The 19,253-nt window shown below is 36.1% G+C and overlaps 1 protein-coding gene across 1 annotated transcript; it reads right to left on the reverse strand.

Moving 5' to 3' along the window:
• Window positions 1-372: 372 nt before the first annotated feature.
• On the reverse strand, window positions 373-18,950 carry CDH11 (cadherin 11; the record flags this gene model as incomplete). Its single annotated transcript, XM_079541370.1, has 11 exons — window positions 373-869; window positions 1,849-2,100; window positions 8,275-8,392; window positions 9,165-9,286; window positions 9,501-9,637; window positions 10,617-10,870; window positions 12,342-12,529; window positions 15,580-15,747; window positions 16,200-16,319; window positions 17,060-17,354; window positions 18,723-18,950. 11 exons carry the CDS (start codon window positions 18,948-18,950, stop codon window positions 373-375), a joined length of 2,379 nt encoding a protein of 792 aa, XP_079397496.1.
• Window positions 18,951-19,253: the final 303 nt, after the last annotated feature.

Raw genomic sequence — 19,253 nt, forward strand, 5'->3', positions numbered from 1 at the left:
TCAGAACTGTTAACTTTTCTAATTTGTGGAAGCTTCTTTGACATAAAAGATTTAGATGTTCATAATACATAAAAGATTTCCCTTCTCTGTAGGTTCACTTTTAGCATTTTCCTTCATTTAAATATTCTGTGTTTCTTAAGTGGGTTTTTTTCCTCTACTGAAGTTGGCAGCCAACTTCTGCATTTGCCTTTTGTAGGAAAAGGTACTTCACAGTATTTACCACTTTTATGTCCTTTTTTATCAAAGGAATCCCTTCTGTCAAATGTTTAAATGAGACTTTTCTTGATTTTTAAAAAAATACCTGCTTACATTTCTTCTGGATTCTTCAGAACATTGGACACAGTTCTTAAGGCCAAATATTAAACTTTATTGTTAAGAATCATCATCAAAAGTGTCTTTGGAGCCATACAAGTCTGCAAGTTTCTTAAATCGAGGTCCCCAGTTTTGTAGATAGTCGTAGTCCAAATCAGAATCTGTTGTCGCTGACTCTAATGAGCTAAGTGAACCAGCCACTGAGCCTCTTCCTTCATAGCCATAGATCTGAATAGAGTCATAGGGAGGAGCAGTTGGATCGTTATCAGCCTCCTGTATTCTTGTGTTGATGAAATCATCAACGTCAACGCTATTGGGAGCTGGTCGAAGCCCCGGTCTTGGCATATACTGATACTCAGGTTTTATGTCTTTACGAGGAATAAATCCATTGATGCCATCAGGGTTCTGCAAGGTAGCTATGTCAAAAGCTTCAGTATCCTCCTCTCCTCCTCCTTCATCATCGTAAGTAATAATGTTCTCACGGACATCTTCTTCTTCAAAAACAATCAGAGGTTCTTTCTTCTGCCTCTTCAGTGTTACAAACAACACTACAATGACTATAGGGAAAAAAAAGAAAAGAAGTTAGACTTCACTCTCAAACAGAAACTGCTTTATAACTAGATTATTGCATTCTTTGAAATCTTAGCTTTTATGCTCCGGTTCAGCATGTGGTTTTGCTAGCATCTGTATTTTTAGCATACCCAGCTAAGTAAAAACAATGATGTTTGTACACGGAGTTGAACATAAGGATTTGAAGGTTTCTCTTTGGGCTGAATGCCACTACTCATACTAATTGTTTATTACTGCATGACTTTAATTCATGAAAAGGATTTGTGGGCCCCTAGTGCTGTGTGACTGCTGCAGCACCGCCCCTGAGCGGTCCGATCACGTCTGCTTGCAGCAAAACAGGATGAGTCTCTTCTCTCTCTTGTATGCCCAAAGCTAAAATCCAACGTTCTGGGCATTCCATGAAAATGGAATTGTTCTGAAGCAACAGCTCAACACACGTCTTTACTGATGTGTTTCTTCTCACTGCAGATTTCTTTAAAATAACTTAAATATATAAGAAAATAACGGCTGTTAAATAATAGGAGTAGATTAAAACATTTTATATAAATATTTTCAAATAGGAAATGCTTTATAGCACTTTCTTAAAAGCAAATCTTCCGAGCCCTTCATTTGTCTTCCACACAAGAGAAGTTGGAGGGAAATAGCTGGCAGGAGCCATTACTCCTGGCTGACCTCAATAAGGAACCTGTCATCCAGGGAAGATCACAAAACTTAAAACTGTATGTCGTGACCTCCTTTAAACAGCACTCCTGATTAACTGATACTGGGCCACAAAAGGACATTCTTTGAGCGCACCCAGACATATGCACTCGTGTTTGCTATTGCAGTCATCATATACTGCATTTCAGCCTGTCATAAGAATACATGGTAAGAGATTAAGATTTTTTTAATACACCTTGGAATGAAAGGCAAACTTAACTTTTAAATACAAATAATTGTAGAAGAATGAGTAAATAACTACTTTACCGAGCAAAATCACAATGCAAGCAAGAATGGCGATTAAAGCTCCGGTGCTTAATCCTGCACTGAGGATGTAGGCTTCAGCATTACAGGAGAGCAAGGAGCCATTGCTGTCACAGCCACAGACTCTGATGGTCAGGGTGTTGGTGCTGCTCATAGGGGGGAGTCCTCCATCACTTATTACAATAGGAAGAAGGTACAAGTCTTGCTTTTGACGACTAAATCCTTCACGTCTAACAAGAACACTTGCAGTGTTATCTGTTTAAAGAAGAGATATAGTCATCCATCCCCTTAGTAAATATGGAAAAAATATATATTACTGCAATGGCACTGAATTTTCAGATGATTTAGCATGTAAAAACAACCAGGACACCTTCATAATGACCCAAAACATCGCAGTCCTACATTTCCTTCACACAGTACTACAATACATTTTAATTATTTTAGGGTGATTAGGAACACAACATCTAGTTCTCTTTGTTAATACTGATTTGCATATATATTGTTCTCTTTTCAAAGAATCTTAGCAGCCTGCATATGTGAGTTCACAAATTACTTAAACACCATAAGGCAATATGGTCATAGTAAACAAAGCAATGATTTTGCAACTCATAATGTTTGTGATTATTATAAAACAGGCATCATATAAGCAGCTAAATATTAGATACACCAGCGCTAAGGCAATCTGATATGTTAACTATACTAAAAAGTACATATGTTTTTGAAAGCTTATTCTACAAATGATTATCATAGATGATGAGAGTAGTATCTTTAGCACCTCGCTAACTTTCTGGGAAATCCACAATACTTCATCAGCTACTGGAATGACTGGGCCTTGGCCTTGCTCTTTGTGCAAGTTCTAGGCTTTTTCCAGGATTAAAACCTCTGGTGGAGGGGAAGAAAGCAAATCCCTGAGTTATTGTGCTTGGTATCAGAACAACAGGAATGGAAGAAACAAAGTCTGCCATCAAGATAGAGAAGTCAACACATACTGCGTATTAGCAGATTTGTTCATCTGTTTCAATAGGACACAGTGAAGTAGGCCACATTTTGGCAGAACTAGTTTTTCACCCAAACTCCTCAAAGCCAGAAGTCAGACAACTCGATCACATATACACAGTCTTCTGGGGCACATGATTACTTATGTGCCCATAACACAAGAGTTAAGATAGTCCTCACTCTAACACTATTTCTATTTGTTCTCTCCGAAGAGTTGCATGCCTTGGGCCTCCTGGTCCAGAGCATGGAAACCAAGCTGCTCTCTCAGCACAGAGTTCACTTTGGATAGTCCTTCATTCTCCCTGGAGCAAGAGCATTTGAAAGGGAAGTGTGTGAAATGAAACACTGAAATGAGGCAGCCAGTGCTTCCTGCTCCCAGCCTGACCAGAAAAAGGCAAGGAAACATGAACAGCATTTCTTTATTTGTACTTCTTGTTTTCCAGCTCTCAGACTGAATCAAAGTTTATAAATTTGTAAACACTCTGAAATAAGTAAGTAAAATGAAACAACCATATCTGTGGCTTTCAGACCTTCAAAAACTAGTTTATGACAAAGATTTACTTCTCACAACCTTTTCTGTTTTCAGAATGGATTTTCCACTATCTAACAAAAAGAAAAGAGAGAAAAGAAAGGTCCTTTATCTACTAATGGAGGGCTATTCTCCTCCATTTTATTGCTGCCTTGAGGTACTGCAGAAGATTAATCATTTTCCTGTTGAAGAGTCAGCATAAATTCAAGAATTTAATAATGCAAACCATAAAACCTCTTTTTAATTATCTAATCACTGTTTTTTTCCTTGAAAATCTGTGACTAAATTATACTAAAAGTTAAGTATCCTTGCCTTGTATTAACCACCTTTACAGACAGTACCCTTGAAGCAGGAGAAGGTCTGAAATAGACCCCAGATTTGCTGGACACAGAGCAATTTACGGGATGAGAAGAATGCCTGTCCTGGGGCCCTGCTTACTGGAACTCTTTGAAGATCACAGCAAAAAAAGGATGAGTTTCTTTAGGACTGTCCTATATACAATCTGTTTGTTATATGTAGAATGAGTAAGTTAATGTCTTTGCTTCTTCTGCCAGGCCCAGCACAATTGATGCCCAGACTGGTTACGTCTGCACTGTAGTCTTTGAGACACTGACGTCCCAGGTAGGAAAAAACTTGCTAACTTCTCCTTTACTTGTTGGTCCTATTTGCTGAGGATAGAAAAGCTGATAAAGATCTGATAATTTATCACTTTTGTTTTTCAGAGGTGCTCTTTTGTCTCTTCACAGTAATTTTACCCTTCTAAACATTAGTCCATCTAGGTTTTGTGGCACCATTTTTTAAGAACCTTAGCAATATCAATGTTTGTGTGATAGGCATCTTATTTTTGGACATTAAATTACTGGGTTCATGACAATTTGATATAAACACAAATAAAAGATCTATCATCTATTAACACATCAACTGATACTTTAACATCTATTGATATAGAGTCAAATAACTCCAAAGGATTGACTAAAGTGTATTTATTTATTCATGTAATTGACATGGAAACAAAGATCTACTCTGCTATGTTAAAGAGGGCAATAGGCAGATAACTCTTGTGGCAAAATATATATATGAACATTAATATAAGGCTGGAGATGCAACTACCTAGGGGCTGCAGAGGCAATCTGAAAGGGAACACAGACAATATCATGTATCAGTATATTTAGTCTGTAGATTATTATTATTTTATTATTATTATTATTATATTGTATTTTTCCTGAATGTTGGCAGCTTAAATAGTATTCCTACTGGAAAAGGATACCAAATTATTCAGTTATGAAGTACGGCCAGCTCCACTATGGTCAACTGCGTTATACTAAGACTGAATGTGATCCAGTGGGTGATTTCTAGTTCACTGCAATTTTTTAAAATTAAAATCCAATCAGCACGCCCTTTTAAAGTTGAAAAAGGATTACTGCATCTTTTTTTTTTTTTTTTTCTGTTCAATTCTCACATTTAGAAGGGACATAATATCCACAAGAGAAAAATAAAAACCTTCTTTACCTAAACAAAAGAAAACATGTAATCCTAGATAATATTCTCATCCTTGATTTTTCATCATTTTCAAGTCCCAGAAGTATAACTATAATCCAGGTATAATGGCATTTTTTAAGCCAAGAAACAGAAGCTAAATGTCAGTATTGGCTTAAAACTATTAACACATATGGGAGCTACCAGGCTGTCAGTCTTAGAGAACACAAAGACAAAAACAAGAAAATATTCACTCTGATGTCATCCAGAAAAATACACATATTCTCATTTTTCAGCTATTATTGCCTGGAATTTCCAATATCCAAAATTGTTGTAAGTGAAAACCGCACGAACTCTCTATGAAATCTTTCAAATTAAAAGTTAAAGTTGCATTGTGTCATGAAGATGTTTACAGTTGATTTTTCTGATTTTTGATTCTCCTTTTTCTGGTGGTTTCTTTGATGCTTTCCCAGTTTTTTTCTACAAAAAGGTAACAACAGATTAGCTTTTGGAGGCTTGTGTATCCCAATACTACGTAAAGATGCTTCTAGATGAAGGAAGCTGAGTGCATCGTGAATATTGTCACCTTCAGCAGAAAGAGAGTGTTGACTCAGCGGGAAGCCTGAAGAATTCCAGGTGTCCAAGTGCCTGAAATCATTACTAAGTGCTGGTAAGTGCTACAGAAAATCCATGGCAAAACACTATATTTTACTGTTCATATGCTTCAAAATCTCTTGATTAAAAGGTGGAGTGCAAGAGAGTGTTTTTATATTGAAAAAACGGATTTTAGTCACTGATTTTAGTGAACTGACTTATAAATTTAATTTCAGTCTTTATAAAGCTGTGTGTGGCATATTTGGAAACATTGCTACACTTGAATTTTGTGTGGTATAACGAATCCTTGTGCAGCAAGCAATAGCAGGGTGGTTGCAGTACTTCCAGCAATATTGGCTGCGTGCCGGGCTCATACAAGGTGAGTCCACGTAAAGGGCATTTCATTTGAGGACAGAGCAGGATTTAAAGCAGGAAATCCATCTGTTAAAAATCCATCTCTCTTTTGAGAAGGGTCACGAGCCTCTGCTGGTCTTTTGAAGCTCTGACATCAATGGACTGAAACTGAACAGGGCCCAGGCTAACACAGTGCTGTTTATTTATGTGGTGTAATGTAAGTAAACAGCACAAAAGTAATTTGGTGTTTTATCACAGCATGTGATAAGCCATTATCTCATGTTTTCTATGGAAGATAGTCTCAGCTGAAAAAGTTGGTAACACAGTAGGCTATTAATAGGATGTGGGATGTGATTACTTTTTTGGAGTACTGCAATATGTGATTACTTTTAGGGGTTGTAGAAAGAAACTATTAAATGATAATTATAGGACTCTATTCACTTTAAAGTTCTGTAATAGTCCCAAACATTGGAGTTTTCATTAACTGTTCTCCACAGTTAATAAAGCCATTTTTCTCTGAAACTAGTAATTTGCTCTGAAAGTGATGGCACGGTATGTAGCTGCTCAGATTTACAAATGAAAAAAGAAACTTTAAATGATCATGTAAATTATTTGACTTGCAGATAGTAACGCTCTCTCTGAAAAGTTCTTTCTATGGAAGTATGTATAATTTTAATTATCATATCTAATATTAAAAAAATACAGAAATAATTACACTGACAACATGTATTCAATAAAGATTATACAAAAATGATGAAATGACTGTTTGCAAATGGATGGATTGCTTTACAATATTTATTTCCTAGTTACAAAATAATACAGGAAGATTTGGTCTTAAGTATCAACTAGTTTAAATAACCTTTTCCACAATTGTCAGCTTCTGCATTCAACATGTATCATCATTTCCACTGCAAAACATTTTTATCTGGATTACCTTTGTCATTAAAATAATAATAATTAAAAAAGTAATTTGCTGCACGTGGAAATGAAGGATTAATGCAGTTGTCTGAAGTAAGACCAAAATATCATTTGCCTGCAGCTGTATCAGAGCATCTCAATTCTAACCTATCTGTTCTCTCTTAGATTAAATACTCTAAAACACTTTCAGTTTGGTGCAATGACCATAAATTACTTCTTAAGGAGAAATTTGGCCTCAGGGTCTCAAGTAAATAATTCATTTTTATTTACTTCTCTAAAAATACATTCATCAATTTTTCAAAAATTGTGTTTTACTACATTAAAGAGAATAAATATGTCCTCTTCACTGGATCCTTTTTGAATTGCTTATGTATGTACAAGTGTCAAGCACTAGGCAACAATATTACTTTGATCCTTCAAGAATTACGGAGTTTTTGTTTTGGAACTCTGATGACAGCTACCCTCATTTCAGGTTTTTATAGAGGCAGAAAGCATACCAGAACAAAACACTTGGGAGAAAAAAAGTTGTTGCTGGTGATGTTGCCTTTTGTATTTCTGGCAGTCGAGACTGAATCCGTTGGATTCATTATTTAAGCCAGTTCAAATGAGTACTACATTTCAGAAAAGAGTCCGAGTTTCCTTCAAACATTAAAGTTTGCTAATTAAAACTAATTTCTCAGGAACTGAAACTGTATTTTTTTCCCCATACAGGAAAAAAGCAAATGAACATTGAACATGAATGTCATAATGATTACCATTAAGAAAATATAATAAATATTTATAATGGCTGAATTTGTATTTTCATTTTCTCTCTCTTTTTAAGTCTCTGGCTTCCTGAGCCTTTGGCAAGTTAGGTTCACTGATGTTACCATGTCAGAAGATCAAATAAATTCTGGCTTTCATCTATGCCTTTTTTTTCCCCTGTACAAATTTCTTACCTCTTATTGTACTCATTGTGACTGCAGTACTTCATTATAAGAATACCTCATTAACAGAAAATTGGTGAAGGGATCATGATACCTATATGCTGAGATGCTCCCAGTCTGAATTTCCATTTCAAGGCAATAATTTTGTACAGTAAGTTAGTGTGGTACTGACTTTTTCCATTAGACCCTAGTCTGCATTCTCTTGTGGCCCAAAAACTAGCAAGCACAGTTAGATGAACAAATAAATACAGACAGTGTAATGGAGGATGTATTTCTCCACTAATTCTAGCTTACCAAGTAGTTTTGTTTAAATCAAAGAGCTCTGCCATTCACATTTATTGAGCAATTTTGTCGGTGCTTTTCACCCTCTTCCTGGAAAATGAAGAGGCTGTGGATTTACATGCAGAGCATTATTATGTAATTTAAAATATGTATTCAGGAAAATGAAAGTGAGTTAACAAGCACTGCATTATTCCAAGAACATCCCCATATTTGAGCTGTATTTCTTCTTCCTTTAACTCTAAACCTCTAGAAAAGAGGCACTCTGTCAAAATTAATGAAAATGCTGTTGTGTGACATTAAGTTGGGCATTAGTTTTCCTTTGGCCATTATTATAAAGGAAACCTGCATACAAACCTCTGTTGTCTCTGAGTGTAAAGTTTGGATTATGAATAATTTCAGGTGGTAAACTGAAGATAAATCTTGGTCCGTTGGCTGAATCATCTTTGTCATCAGCACTAATTGTAATAAATTGCTGTAAAAGAAAAGTAGTCTGTAAGCAAACAGCTCCTTCTTTGGATGCACCACACACAGATAGCATTCTGAGAAATCATTTGAATATATAGAACTTGGAAAGTCAAATGATATAGCTGAAAACTCCAAAGCATCTCAACAGATGTATGTAATTATAAACATAGTGCATACTTACTTACTAAAAACTGGAATTCAATCTTTATTTGGTATTACATTTTACATTTATAGATGTAAAAGTATACACCTACCCACATGTTCTTATATGCAAATCTTTGCTAACGTTAAATTAGTAAGCTAAATAAAAGTTTGCAGAAACTTCAGCAGCTCACACTGAGTTAGCACATCTTTTCCAAACTGCTACACTAACTCCTGAAGTACAGACAGTGTGTAGAGCCTTATTTTCATCTGATGCTATTTTTCTTCAGAGATAAATCTTTAGGCTAATTCCGCTCAAGCAGTGTACTGTGACCCTTAGAAGCTGCTGAGTATTTCTTAATATCTGAAACAAGCTCACAACTGAGTTGTTCCCAAGCAGCTTCTTTACTGGTGGATCCCCACAGTCAACACTAGTCACATCCAAAATACAAAGCACTCTATTGCTAACAGTTTGTAGTAATTCAAAATAAAAACAAAGGAAATTATGTTTCTGTTTGTTTAACATATTTTGGCCAAAATTTAAAAATATATATATTTGACCTGCCAATACAAAACTGGGCTAAACACTCCAAAGTAAGAAATTGATGTGCAGGGATGGTGGGAGAGCACAGGCATACCTGATTGGTTCGAGCATTCTCACAGACATACGGTTCATAGGCTGCTGCAAATTTTGGAGCATTGTCATTGACATCAACAACCTTAATTGCAACTGGAACTTTGGCTTCCTGGTGTTGCTTGTCTATGGGAGTTAGCAAAATCAGAATGAAATGGAAGAGGGAAGACCCCTTGAAACAAGTAAAATCCCAGCAAAAACTGTATGAGCTGTGTACAAGTAAAGAAGAAATAGGCTTAAGTATTTCTACTGGGATTTATTGCAGCGTACCAAGCTGAGACAAGTGGAAGACTACAGAATTTACATCACTGATTATAAAAGAACTCTGTGAAATACTTACGGACTTCAACAGCAAAGACAGAGATATTATGCCAAGCAATTTCTTCCCTATCCAAAGCTTTTATTGTCTTGATGTTGCCATCGTCTGCATTAATAGTAAAATATCTTTCAAGGTCAGTGTGACGATCAATTGAATACCTAAAGAAGATTGAAAAATGAGTAATTAGACAACAGAAAGACTTAGCAGTTTCACGCATTCAAGTTTGTTTTATAACATCATCTTTTTTAAATAACTGTAAGCCCTACCTGTGTTATCAATGGGATGATATGTGGTTCTTTTAAAAGTAGGTTGACCAGTTTCAATTCTATGTGTAGAAAAAAATTATGCCAGTATGCTTTCAGTAAATGGAAATTATTGTTCTTTGAACTCCCTATGTTAAAACACCAAAACATTTATGTTCTTCTTTTACAATACATGATAAAAATACCCACTGAGATATTTATTTAAATATCTGAGACTTTTTTATGTTTTTATCTGCTTCATATTGATCAAAGATCTTTTAAGTACATCTGTTGCTCTTTGGATTACTCAGTGTTAACTGATCACTCCAGATTATTAAATATTATCTATTGTCTACACAGTTCCGTAGTTGTACACACCTCTGATTCTTGTATATTTACAATGCAAGTCTTTGAAATGTTATTTATACCCATGAAAGTGTTTTACAATTTAAGCTACACTGAGAACATGATAAAGATAAACTAATAGAAGACTTCCTAATATAATTGCAGAAAGGTATGTATTTGTACTTGTTTTTAGAAACTAATCCTTTACAATTACCCAACATAGAGCACAATCTACTGCCCAGAATTCTATTTTCCAAGGAAAAAAAATGCTGTGATAATAGCACAGGATATTTTATTTAAAAAATGAAGCATAGAATAGTGTCTAACTCAGATGTCCTTACGTGTATTTTAGGTAGATATAGCAATGGTAAGTATTTCTTCATGCTATGGACTTTAAGAATAGTACCTGTATGGTTACTGTTACCAAATATTCTGGGCAAATTTAGAATATTGCTATCCTAGGTCTGTCATGCTACCTTAGTAATTTGCATAACAATTCTAAAAGCTTAAAGTGCTTTAGAAATAAACACCCTGCTCTAATGGAGCATACCTTATCGCACTGTTTGCAGCATCAGGATCTTTGGCATGTACTTTTCCAACCACAGTACCAGATGCTGCATTTTCTTGTACTTCAAAAATATAACTTGGTTTTAAAAATACAGGCGGCTCATCAGCGTCTTCCACTGTAATCTTCACTGTTACCGTGTCCTTGAATGGCCCATTGCTGATGAACTTCGGATCAATATGCACGTTGGCTGCCTCTACCTTCAGACTGTAGGACTTTTTGGTTTCAAAATCCAAGACCTGAGAGAAACAAGAAAATAACCCATTCATTGAACGTAGTTAATTAAACTGGAATGTAAAAGCAGTAAACAGTCCCCTAGTATTCAATAACATACAACAAATGTGAGCATATCTGTCAACAAGCTTGGACTGAAATGTGTGTATTTAAAAACAAAAAGACTCAAATAGAAGGAGCTACATTCTATGTATGGAGCAGCATATGAAGAAACTGAAAATACCAAGACAGAATCCTTGTCTTGCTCTTTGCTTCCTGCATCTTTCAGGAAATGATCTTTACTGGCAAAATTAACATTTTCTTGATGCAGCCTGTTGCATGGCACAAAAGAGGGATGGATGGGACACGATTACCTACAGAATGTCAGGCTTGATCTATCCCAAGCTGGTACGTGTTCCTTTAAATATGGATATGCACAAAAGAGAAGTTATGATGTTCTCTTTTTTTCCTGTCCATAGATTTCATATCACTTTACAAAGAGGAAATGAAATAATACTCCCATAAGTCCTTCAGAGAGCCTGACACACGTCACAGCAGAGCTGCACTGTCATCAGTGTGAAATGGCTGCTGTGTTGCATTATTGGTAGCCTCAAAATGGTCATGCCTCTAAATATTTGAGAAACAGCTGCCAAGAACGACTCACCAGAGTCAAGACTCAGAACATAGATGGAATACAGGCAGCGCCAGTAAGCCCACATTTTAAAATATACAAAGCATACATTCCCATCTATAGAACAAATACTGTAATTGTAGCACAGCATAATTTTGTACTGGAGGAAGAGACCTCTGGGTCTATTCCTGAGAGACTGTCCTAATGCACAGAGCAGGGCTAACTCACAAGTGAAGTTGCCCGGGTCTCCTGCAGTGACTTTTGAATACCTCCAAAATAGATGAAGAGCAAGAAGACTCAAAGGGCAAAATAATAATGCTTAAACAATGAATAGTATTTATGATTTCTAAACTGTATCCTAGCATTCATTTAGTAACACTTCTAAAAATATGCTGATGTATGAAATCACCTTAGTTTTGCTGCTTTTGGCATAGCCTGTGACTCCTTCAGAACAATATTGTGGACAATGCGTAGCTGAGGATTTTAAACCATAGGGCATGAGGCTGTTCAGACTGAACATAAAGCAACAGTAAATGTCTGCTACTTATCAGCACTAGGCAAAACTTCATTAACAGTGAAGCTGATGGCATAGTATTTTACCGTGACTTTTTATTATGAATTCATTTAGTTTGTGCAATTAATCCACTGTACAGTTTTTATGTAACTCTTCTTGGTTATTTTCTTCCATTCCAATTCAGCTAATGGGGAAATGGAATATTAAGAGTTAATCACAGCTTTAGACACAAATTAATTGAAACTGCATTTACTGATATTTTAGCTTAGATGTTAACCCATTACTACCAAATTCTTGGGCAGAAACAAAGAATGCCACACTTTACTGGGTTTGAAAGGACAGTTCTACTCACCTTCTTAAGCTTTACAACACCTTCCTGAGTCTCATAGTCTGTTGTAATTTCAAACATATCCATGCCATCTCCATCAATGATGCTGTAAGCTACTAAGCCGTTTTCCCCAATGTCTGGATCTTTGGCCTTCACTCTTCCTACTTCCTCTCCAGGAACAGCTGCTTCTGACACAGACATCTGGTACACACCTGGCGGAAGGTAAAAACAGGCACTTGCCTCAAGTTTGAAGTCTGCTTTCCAGTTGTATAGTTTACTCATTTAACTTATAAGAAGTTCCAACTAAATATGGTGATATTTTACATTTTCAAATCCCCTGAAGGAATGTTATGGTACAAAGAGCTCTGAGAAATTAGTCATCTGTGAAATCTTAAAACACAACCTAATCTATGTAAAATTACCTCCTCACTGATGTTTTACATAACATCTGTGCACCTATCTGTGCAGAGAGGGGTTAAAAAAAGCCACCAATCAGTCGGAATGCAGAAATTATGGTGACATCAAAGTTACAATTCATATTGGAGATGTTGTTATTACAGAAATGGAAGGACAATTCTGTTTCATATGACTCACAGTATAACCTTCAATTCTATATTCGAGAAGTGTTTCTGCCCATTTTTTCAGGAGCCACAAATTATGTAACATGAATTGGATATACCTCACTTCTGTACTTCCTAAAGAATAAATGCGTGGCTTTCTGTGGCTTTAATTTGATGTATAAATGATTGCAATAGTTATTATTAAAATAATTGCCATTAAAGATTGCTTTCTCTCACACACACACAGAAAGCTTTCTCTCAGAATAAAATAGGAAAACCATTCCCAAACATCTCATACTTGTGATGCCCTGCATATTTCTCCTTGTGTATTTAGGGACACTGGAAAAGAACAATACTATTTCTGTTTAAATCTCCCACCAACAGTTGTCCTTCAGGCATCACTGCTTCCTGGACCTTCCCAAAACATTCCAGATTTCAAATAATGTAACTTGATCCTAAATCTACATATCTACATCAACATTTTATGCCACTTAATCACCATTTATGAGTAAAAAATAATACAAACAACAACAAAACTGCAGGAGAAAAAATAATTTCTCCTCCCCTCCATAATTGTTTTTTCTTGCTACAGTCTCATTCTGGGAACATCCAGAGAGTTACACGAGGCAGGGACCTGGCTCATTACCCATAAAGACAACTGAAATAGGCCATTAACTCCAGTCACAAAAAATCCAGAATCTAAGCAGATAATTCATTAAAGGTTCGAGGAATCATTTTGAAGAAACCAGTTTGATGTTAACATAGACTAATCAAATCCTGCTTTTGTTCACAAGTATTCCAAATTCCAAAGATTTTAAGTTAGGAGCAAATGATTAAATAGAGTAACTGCTAGTTCACATTTCTGATTATCAATTTAAGTATTTGCCCAAGACTTAGATTGTTTTTTGTGTTTTTTTTGCACTCAGTAAAGTGGCTAGATTTTGCTGAGAAAAATATATGATTTGATGATCTACTCTGCAAAAACGGGTCCTAGATTATTACTGGACTGGAGAGGTGAGTTCATGAGCTATGTAAAGCCTGACATTTTTAGGATCTGGTACCTTCTCGTTAGAACAGTAAAGAATGCTGACAGATTTCTACATTTAGGGACTGGCTGTATCATTGAAGCCATGCCAGAAGCATGAGAGTCCAGGAACCTGCCAGACGGACGGAGGTGCTGTTAGAGAGATGTTCACATCCAGGATGTAGCTGTACTGTATGGATGCTCAGAGCGGAAACAGAGTGGGATTGCAGTGGTGCATATGCTGCGCTCCAAAACAAATCCCACACAAACATGAGATGTAGGACAGCTGTGAGGTCCATTAATGTATTTCCACCCAACTGTGAAGACCAAATCTGTTAATGTCACCCCTGATTAATTTTATACATGAAAAATAAATAGCACAGGTACTGAAATAGACCTTATTTAACCAGAAGCAGTACATTTCAACCATCATTCTCAAAATGTAATTGTACCAAATTTGGTTTGTGTTGCCATGGCAGATACAAGGCATGTGGAGTACCCAGCTGTAACTTTCATCCTTACGTTATTCCCTGAGAATGTTTACAGAAGTAAAGGATGAAGCATCAGCACCGAAAATGAAAGACTATGTGAAATAGAAAATGATGTTCTTAAAGGTCTATCAAAGACATGAAAGGGTATAATCAGGAGATGGTAATAGATTATGCAACACTTCTATCAAGAGTCAAAAGAAAAAAAAAAAAAAACAAAAACAATAAGAAAGCTCATGTAGCTTGAGAACTACAGCATGATGGGTGCATGTTCAAGAAGAACAAGGTGGTCTCTGACATCAGAAGCCTCACAAGCTTCAGACTCTCCTGGGCCTGCTACTTGAGACCTGCCACTTCCTGCTGGACTTACCCTGTCTCTGTACCTGCTTGCTGCCTAAGGCTGACCGCTCTGCTGCTTTTCCCCCCTGCGCTTTTGCCTTAGACCATCATGCAACAAACAGGATGCTGCTGGATCCTGCTGGTGACTGTCCTTGCTTTAAGTAATTCTTGCTTCTTTCCTATCTATCGCCCTCTTTCTCTTCCCCATCCCCCTAATTTGTAATAGTCTCTGGGCTCGCCTTCCCCATCTCCTTGATTGATTAAGACTTGTAATAAACTGGTTGGACTAACATTTGAACCATTGTTTCTTAATCTCACGTTGAGTATACATTTATCAAAGAACGTCCTCTCCCTCCTGTAAATTGGAGCGAGACAGCAGAGTAATAAACACTGTTATTTTTTTAAAACTTTCTTTCAAATCCATACTCTAATTATGAAAATGGAAAAGGCAATAAACCTGCAGCACTGCAGCAGGGGAAATACATTTTCTATTACAGAGTCACCTGTTTCAGGAAATGGAGTTTCTTTCTCCTTTAACAGAGAAATCCATACTATGCCTTCATGATCACATTGTAGGTTTATTTCTACTATTACATGGTTTTAGAAATGAAGATTAGGGTAATCAATCTTTGAAATCAAATCTTGACCATAACAAACAACTCACTTTGCAATGCAAAGCCAATCATTCAGACACTAAAGGTCTCTCTGCTATTAGCAGAAGTGTTTTTATAATATTTATCTATTCATACGTGCTAGAATATTCCACTAGTTACTGATTTTGGAAGTTTTGAATATGTCTGTAAGTATGGGTGGTAGTAGTAGTATCTGTGATTAAGGATTTTGTTACTTACTTTGTGGAAACTTTGGTGGGTTGTCATTGACATCTGTAAGTGTAATTGTCACTTTGGTTGTCCCTGAGAGGCCTCCCATGTGTCCTCCCATATCTTTTGCCTGTATTACAACATGATACTCTTCCTTAGCTTCTCTGTCCATGTTTGGAAGGGCAGTTCGGATAATTCCTACAAATACAAAGAAAATACATCACATACATACAATTTTTCACATTTACATCATGAATAATTGGACAACTGCATTTTTTTTCATATTTGCAGCAATGTTGCTATACTGTGCATCATACTATGCAAGCAAACTAGTCCAAATATTTTAAATAGCTGAGCACAGAACTACCCTGAAGACTTACAGTTCAGCACAGAAACTTTTTTCTTTCCATCATACTATATCATATCACAAAAGATAGAAACATTTTTCTAGTGCAGTGTACCCAGAAGCTCTACCAATTGCCAGGGGACCAACCTGTAAAACAGCTTAACTAACATCAAGAAAGAATGAAAGATGCTTTGCTCAAATACATCATTAGATATAGCCACAGTACTACCTTGATCAATATATCTCATTCATTTTAATGTATTCCAGTTATGAAGTCCTACTCAAATAAACTGGTCAATAATACCTGTTTGAGCTTCCACTGAGAAGTACGGCTGACCTTCAAGAATACTGTAAACCAATTTGGCACTGTTCCCATATGTAGGATCATCAGCATCTGAAGCTGTTACCTGAATAACAGATGTACCTAAAAATGGAAGGGAAAGACAGAAGAAATACAAACAGAAGCAAATGTATCCGTAAGAACCATGGAGACGTACTTGCAGTCATGTGGCATGGCTAGTTCTTTTTACTAGATGAAAAAAATTACTTAGCAATTTATACATAACAGAATATAATTCTGCAATCTTTTTTTACCAACTATGTTGTAGATTCTTATTCTAAACAGTGAAGATATAAAAATCAAAGTCAGCGGTCACTCTGTACCATTACGTTTCTTTTCCTTAGTAGGTGATAGCACTATATTCCTTTTTGTCATTACACGGTTAAACAAAAGAGTTTTATTCTTACATTGTCCCCAGTAAGTTTCTAAGAAATTATTCTGTAGAAATCTCTGCGATAGACAGAAGCTCAAACAGGAGATGAAAACTGAATAGAGTGGCAATAACTCATTCAGTTCAGCTAAAGGAATGATCTTTATGTTTACCCCAGAGATTTCACTCTCCATGAATTCCAGGGGACCTTCAAGTTCCTTCCTACGAGGAAACAGCTGTGTTCTAGGAGCAATCTAGATACACGTCTGTCATGATAGTATCTGCAGAAGGTTTGATTTGGTCAGCAAATTACATAAAAGGAATGAATCACTACCTTAGCATGAAGTAAAATTTACCACCCAAATTTCTAGAGCAATTAGATCAAGCCAAGAGGTACTGACAATGCAATATCCACCATAAGACGAGAAACTTAGGTGCATTTATGAGTACTTACCCACATTTGATCTCTCTGGCACATTGGCATGGTAGTTTTCATGAAGGAATTCAGGGGGGTTGTCATTGATATCTTGGACTTTAACAATGAATTCAGAGGGTGGTTCCAAAGGTCTGTTAGTGTTCCTGTCTACAGCTTGTGCTGTGAGAGTGTACTGAGCTCTCTCTTCTCGGTCCAGTGTCTTTGTTGCATGGATGTTCCCTGATTTGTCATCAATAACAAAAATGATTCCTGCTCCTTCACCTGAGAGAATGTATTTAATGTTTCCATCTCCAGAATCAATATCTGAATGGAGCTACAAAATGAGAAGCAGATAGACAGACCTTAACAAGATGGCATACATTTCACTAATGTGTTTATAAAACAAAAAATAAATCTTGAAATTATTATAATTTCACAGTTTTCAAAAATCTTGTTGTACATCAGGCAGTAATCCATAAGTGAGCCCATGCTGTGAGCACATCTGTGCTGTGTTCAATGCTACCTGTGCAGTTGCATGCTACTACATATAGGTGCAACTGAGACTCCAGCTTTGAGATTTAAGGATGAAAATACACAAGAAGGTAGTTATAAAAGGCTTTTGATTCAAATGAAGTTGGAAGGAAGAGCCTGCAAACCCTTTTTACAAAAATTTTGTACCTTTCATACTAATCATATTCTACAAAATGGAGCATTATGCTGTATGAAAACTGAAGTGACAGATGGGATGTAACAAATGAGACAACCATTGATTGTCAACTAGTTTTTAATTGCAACTTCTATATTACAAACTAAATAACATCAGTAGCAAATCCTTGCTGAACTATATTACTTTCACAACAATTGCACATTTTGGTTTGATGAATGAGGGAAATACTGAGCCAAATTATGTATTTAATCATTCTATGTTTACATCTACAAATTGTACACTTGTAAAAGTTTTAAAAATCAGAATAGCTAGAATAGTATTTGATGTCACTGATCCAATTCTCCTCTCTTTGTGTTGGTGTTAAGTCAGCACAGCCCAGCTGACTCTCTATAATAGAAACTGCTAAATATGTTGTTTTAGATATAATATATATATATATATATTATATATTTATGCATTTATATAATATATATATGTGTGTGTGTATGTGTGTGTGTATATATACATATATATGGTCTGCTACAGTTAGATGGTAACAGAATAAAAGATCTGTCCAGGGTGTGTTTAAATACACAGGTACACAGAGATTTACATCTCCCTCTAAACATACCCCTCATATATTTCATTTTACTGATCACTCGAAAATGAAAGGATGAAGAGAGAGCAGTACACTTTTCTGAGCTGCCGGGTTAGACATTACCATTTTTATCATTATTTTTAAAGATTTGAGAATGATACCAGATATTCTTAGCACATACTGTTGTATGTGATCTCCAAGTGATTGCTATGGTCTTAAATGACAGCTATATGACTTCATTCAGAGATTGCTAAGCTCAACGGAAAAACTTGTCTTCATTTAGGTAGCTTTTGATTAGCTCCTTAATTGAGTTACAACAGTGTGATAAATTTTGGGTAAAGAAGTAGTTGCTGAAGAAGGAGCTAGTACAACAGAAAAACGACAGCAAGAAAGAAAAGCAACTCACAAAGTAAAGCTATTAGTAATAACTAATAATTGATGAATGAAAAACAACTTACCCTTCCCACTAGTACAGGATCTGGTCCTGTGTACTCTTCTATAACAAAGAACTGATTCCACACCCAACCTCTTTTTGAACGATGCAGAACTTGTCCTTCTTTTCCTTTTTCATGGTGACCATGAAGTGATGGCCGTACGTGGTTTAGTTTTTCTGTAGTTATGGCATGGCTGTAATAGAGCATGCCCAGGCAGATAAGAGCGGCATGTAAACAATTGTCCTCCTTCATTTTTGGTTATTTTGTAGGCACAGGAGTATCCAAGAATATACCCCTTCCACCTTGGAAGTTAACAAGTTTCGGGCCACTGAAAAGGTTCAGATAAAATGTTCTGCACACACGTTGCCACCACACCTGGAATGCATCACTTTAATGCTCTGCAGCTTCCCAGCTTAATTCCTGAAAGAAAGCAAAATGAAGAAAAATGTCAGTTCTTTTATGTCTTTGAGGTGTAACAACTTATTTACTAAGCAAAACAGATTTAGGGATAACTTGGAAGATCTCAATGTAATTAGAATAAAATATAACAATGAT

This window comes from Tetrao urogallus (genome assembly GCF_951394365.1).
Source record: "Tetrao urogallus genome assembly, chromosome: 12".
Lineage (NCBI taxonomy): Eukaryota > Metazoa > Chordata > Aves > Galliformes > Phasianidae > Tetrao > Tetrao urogallus.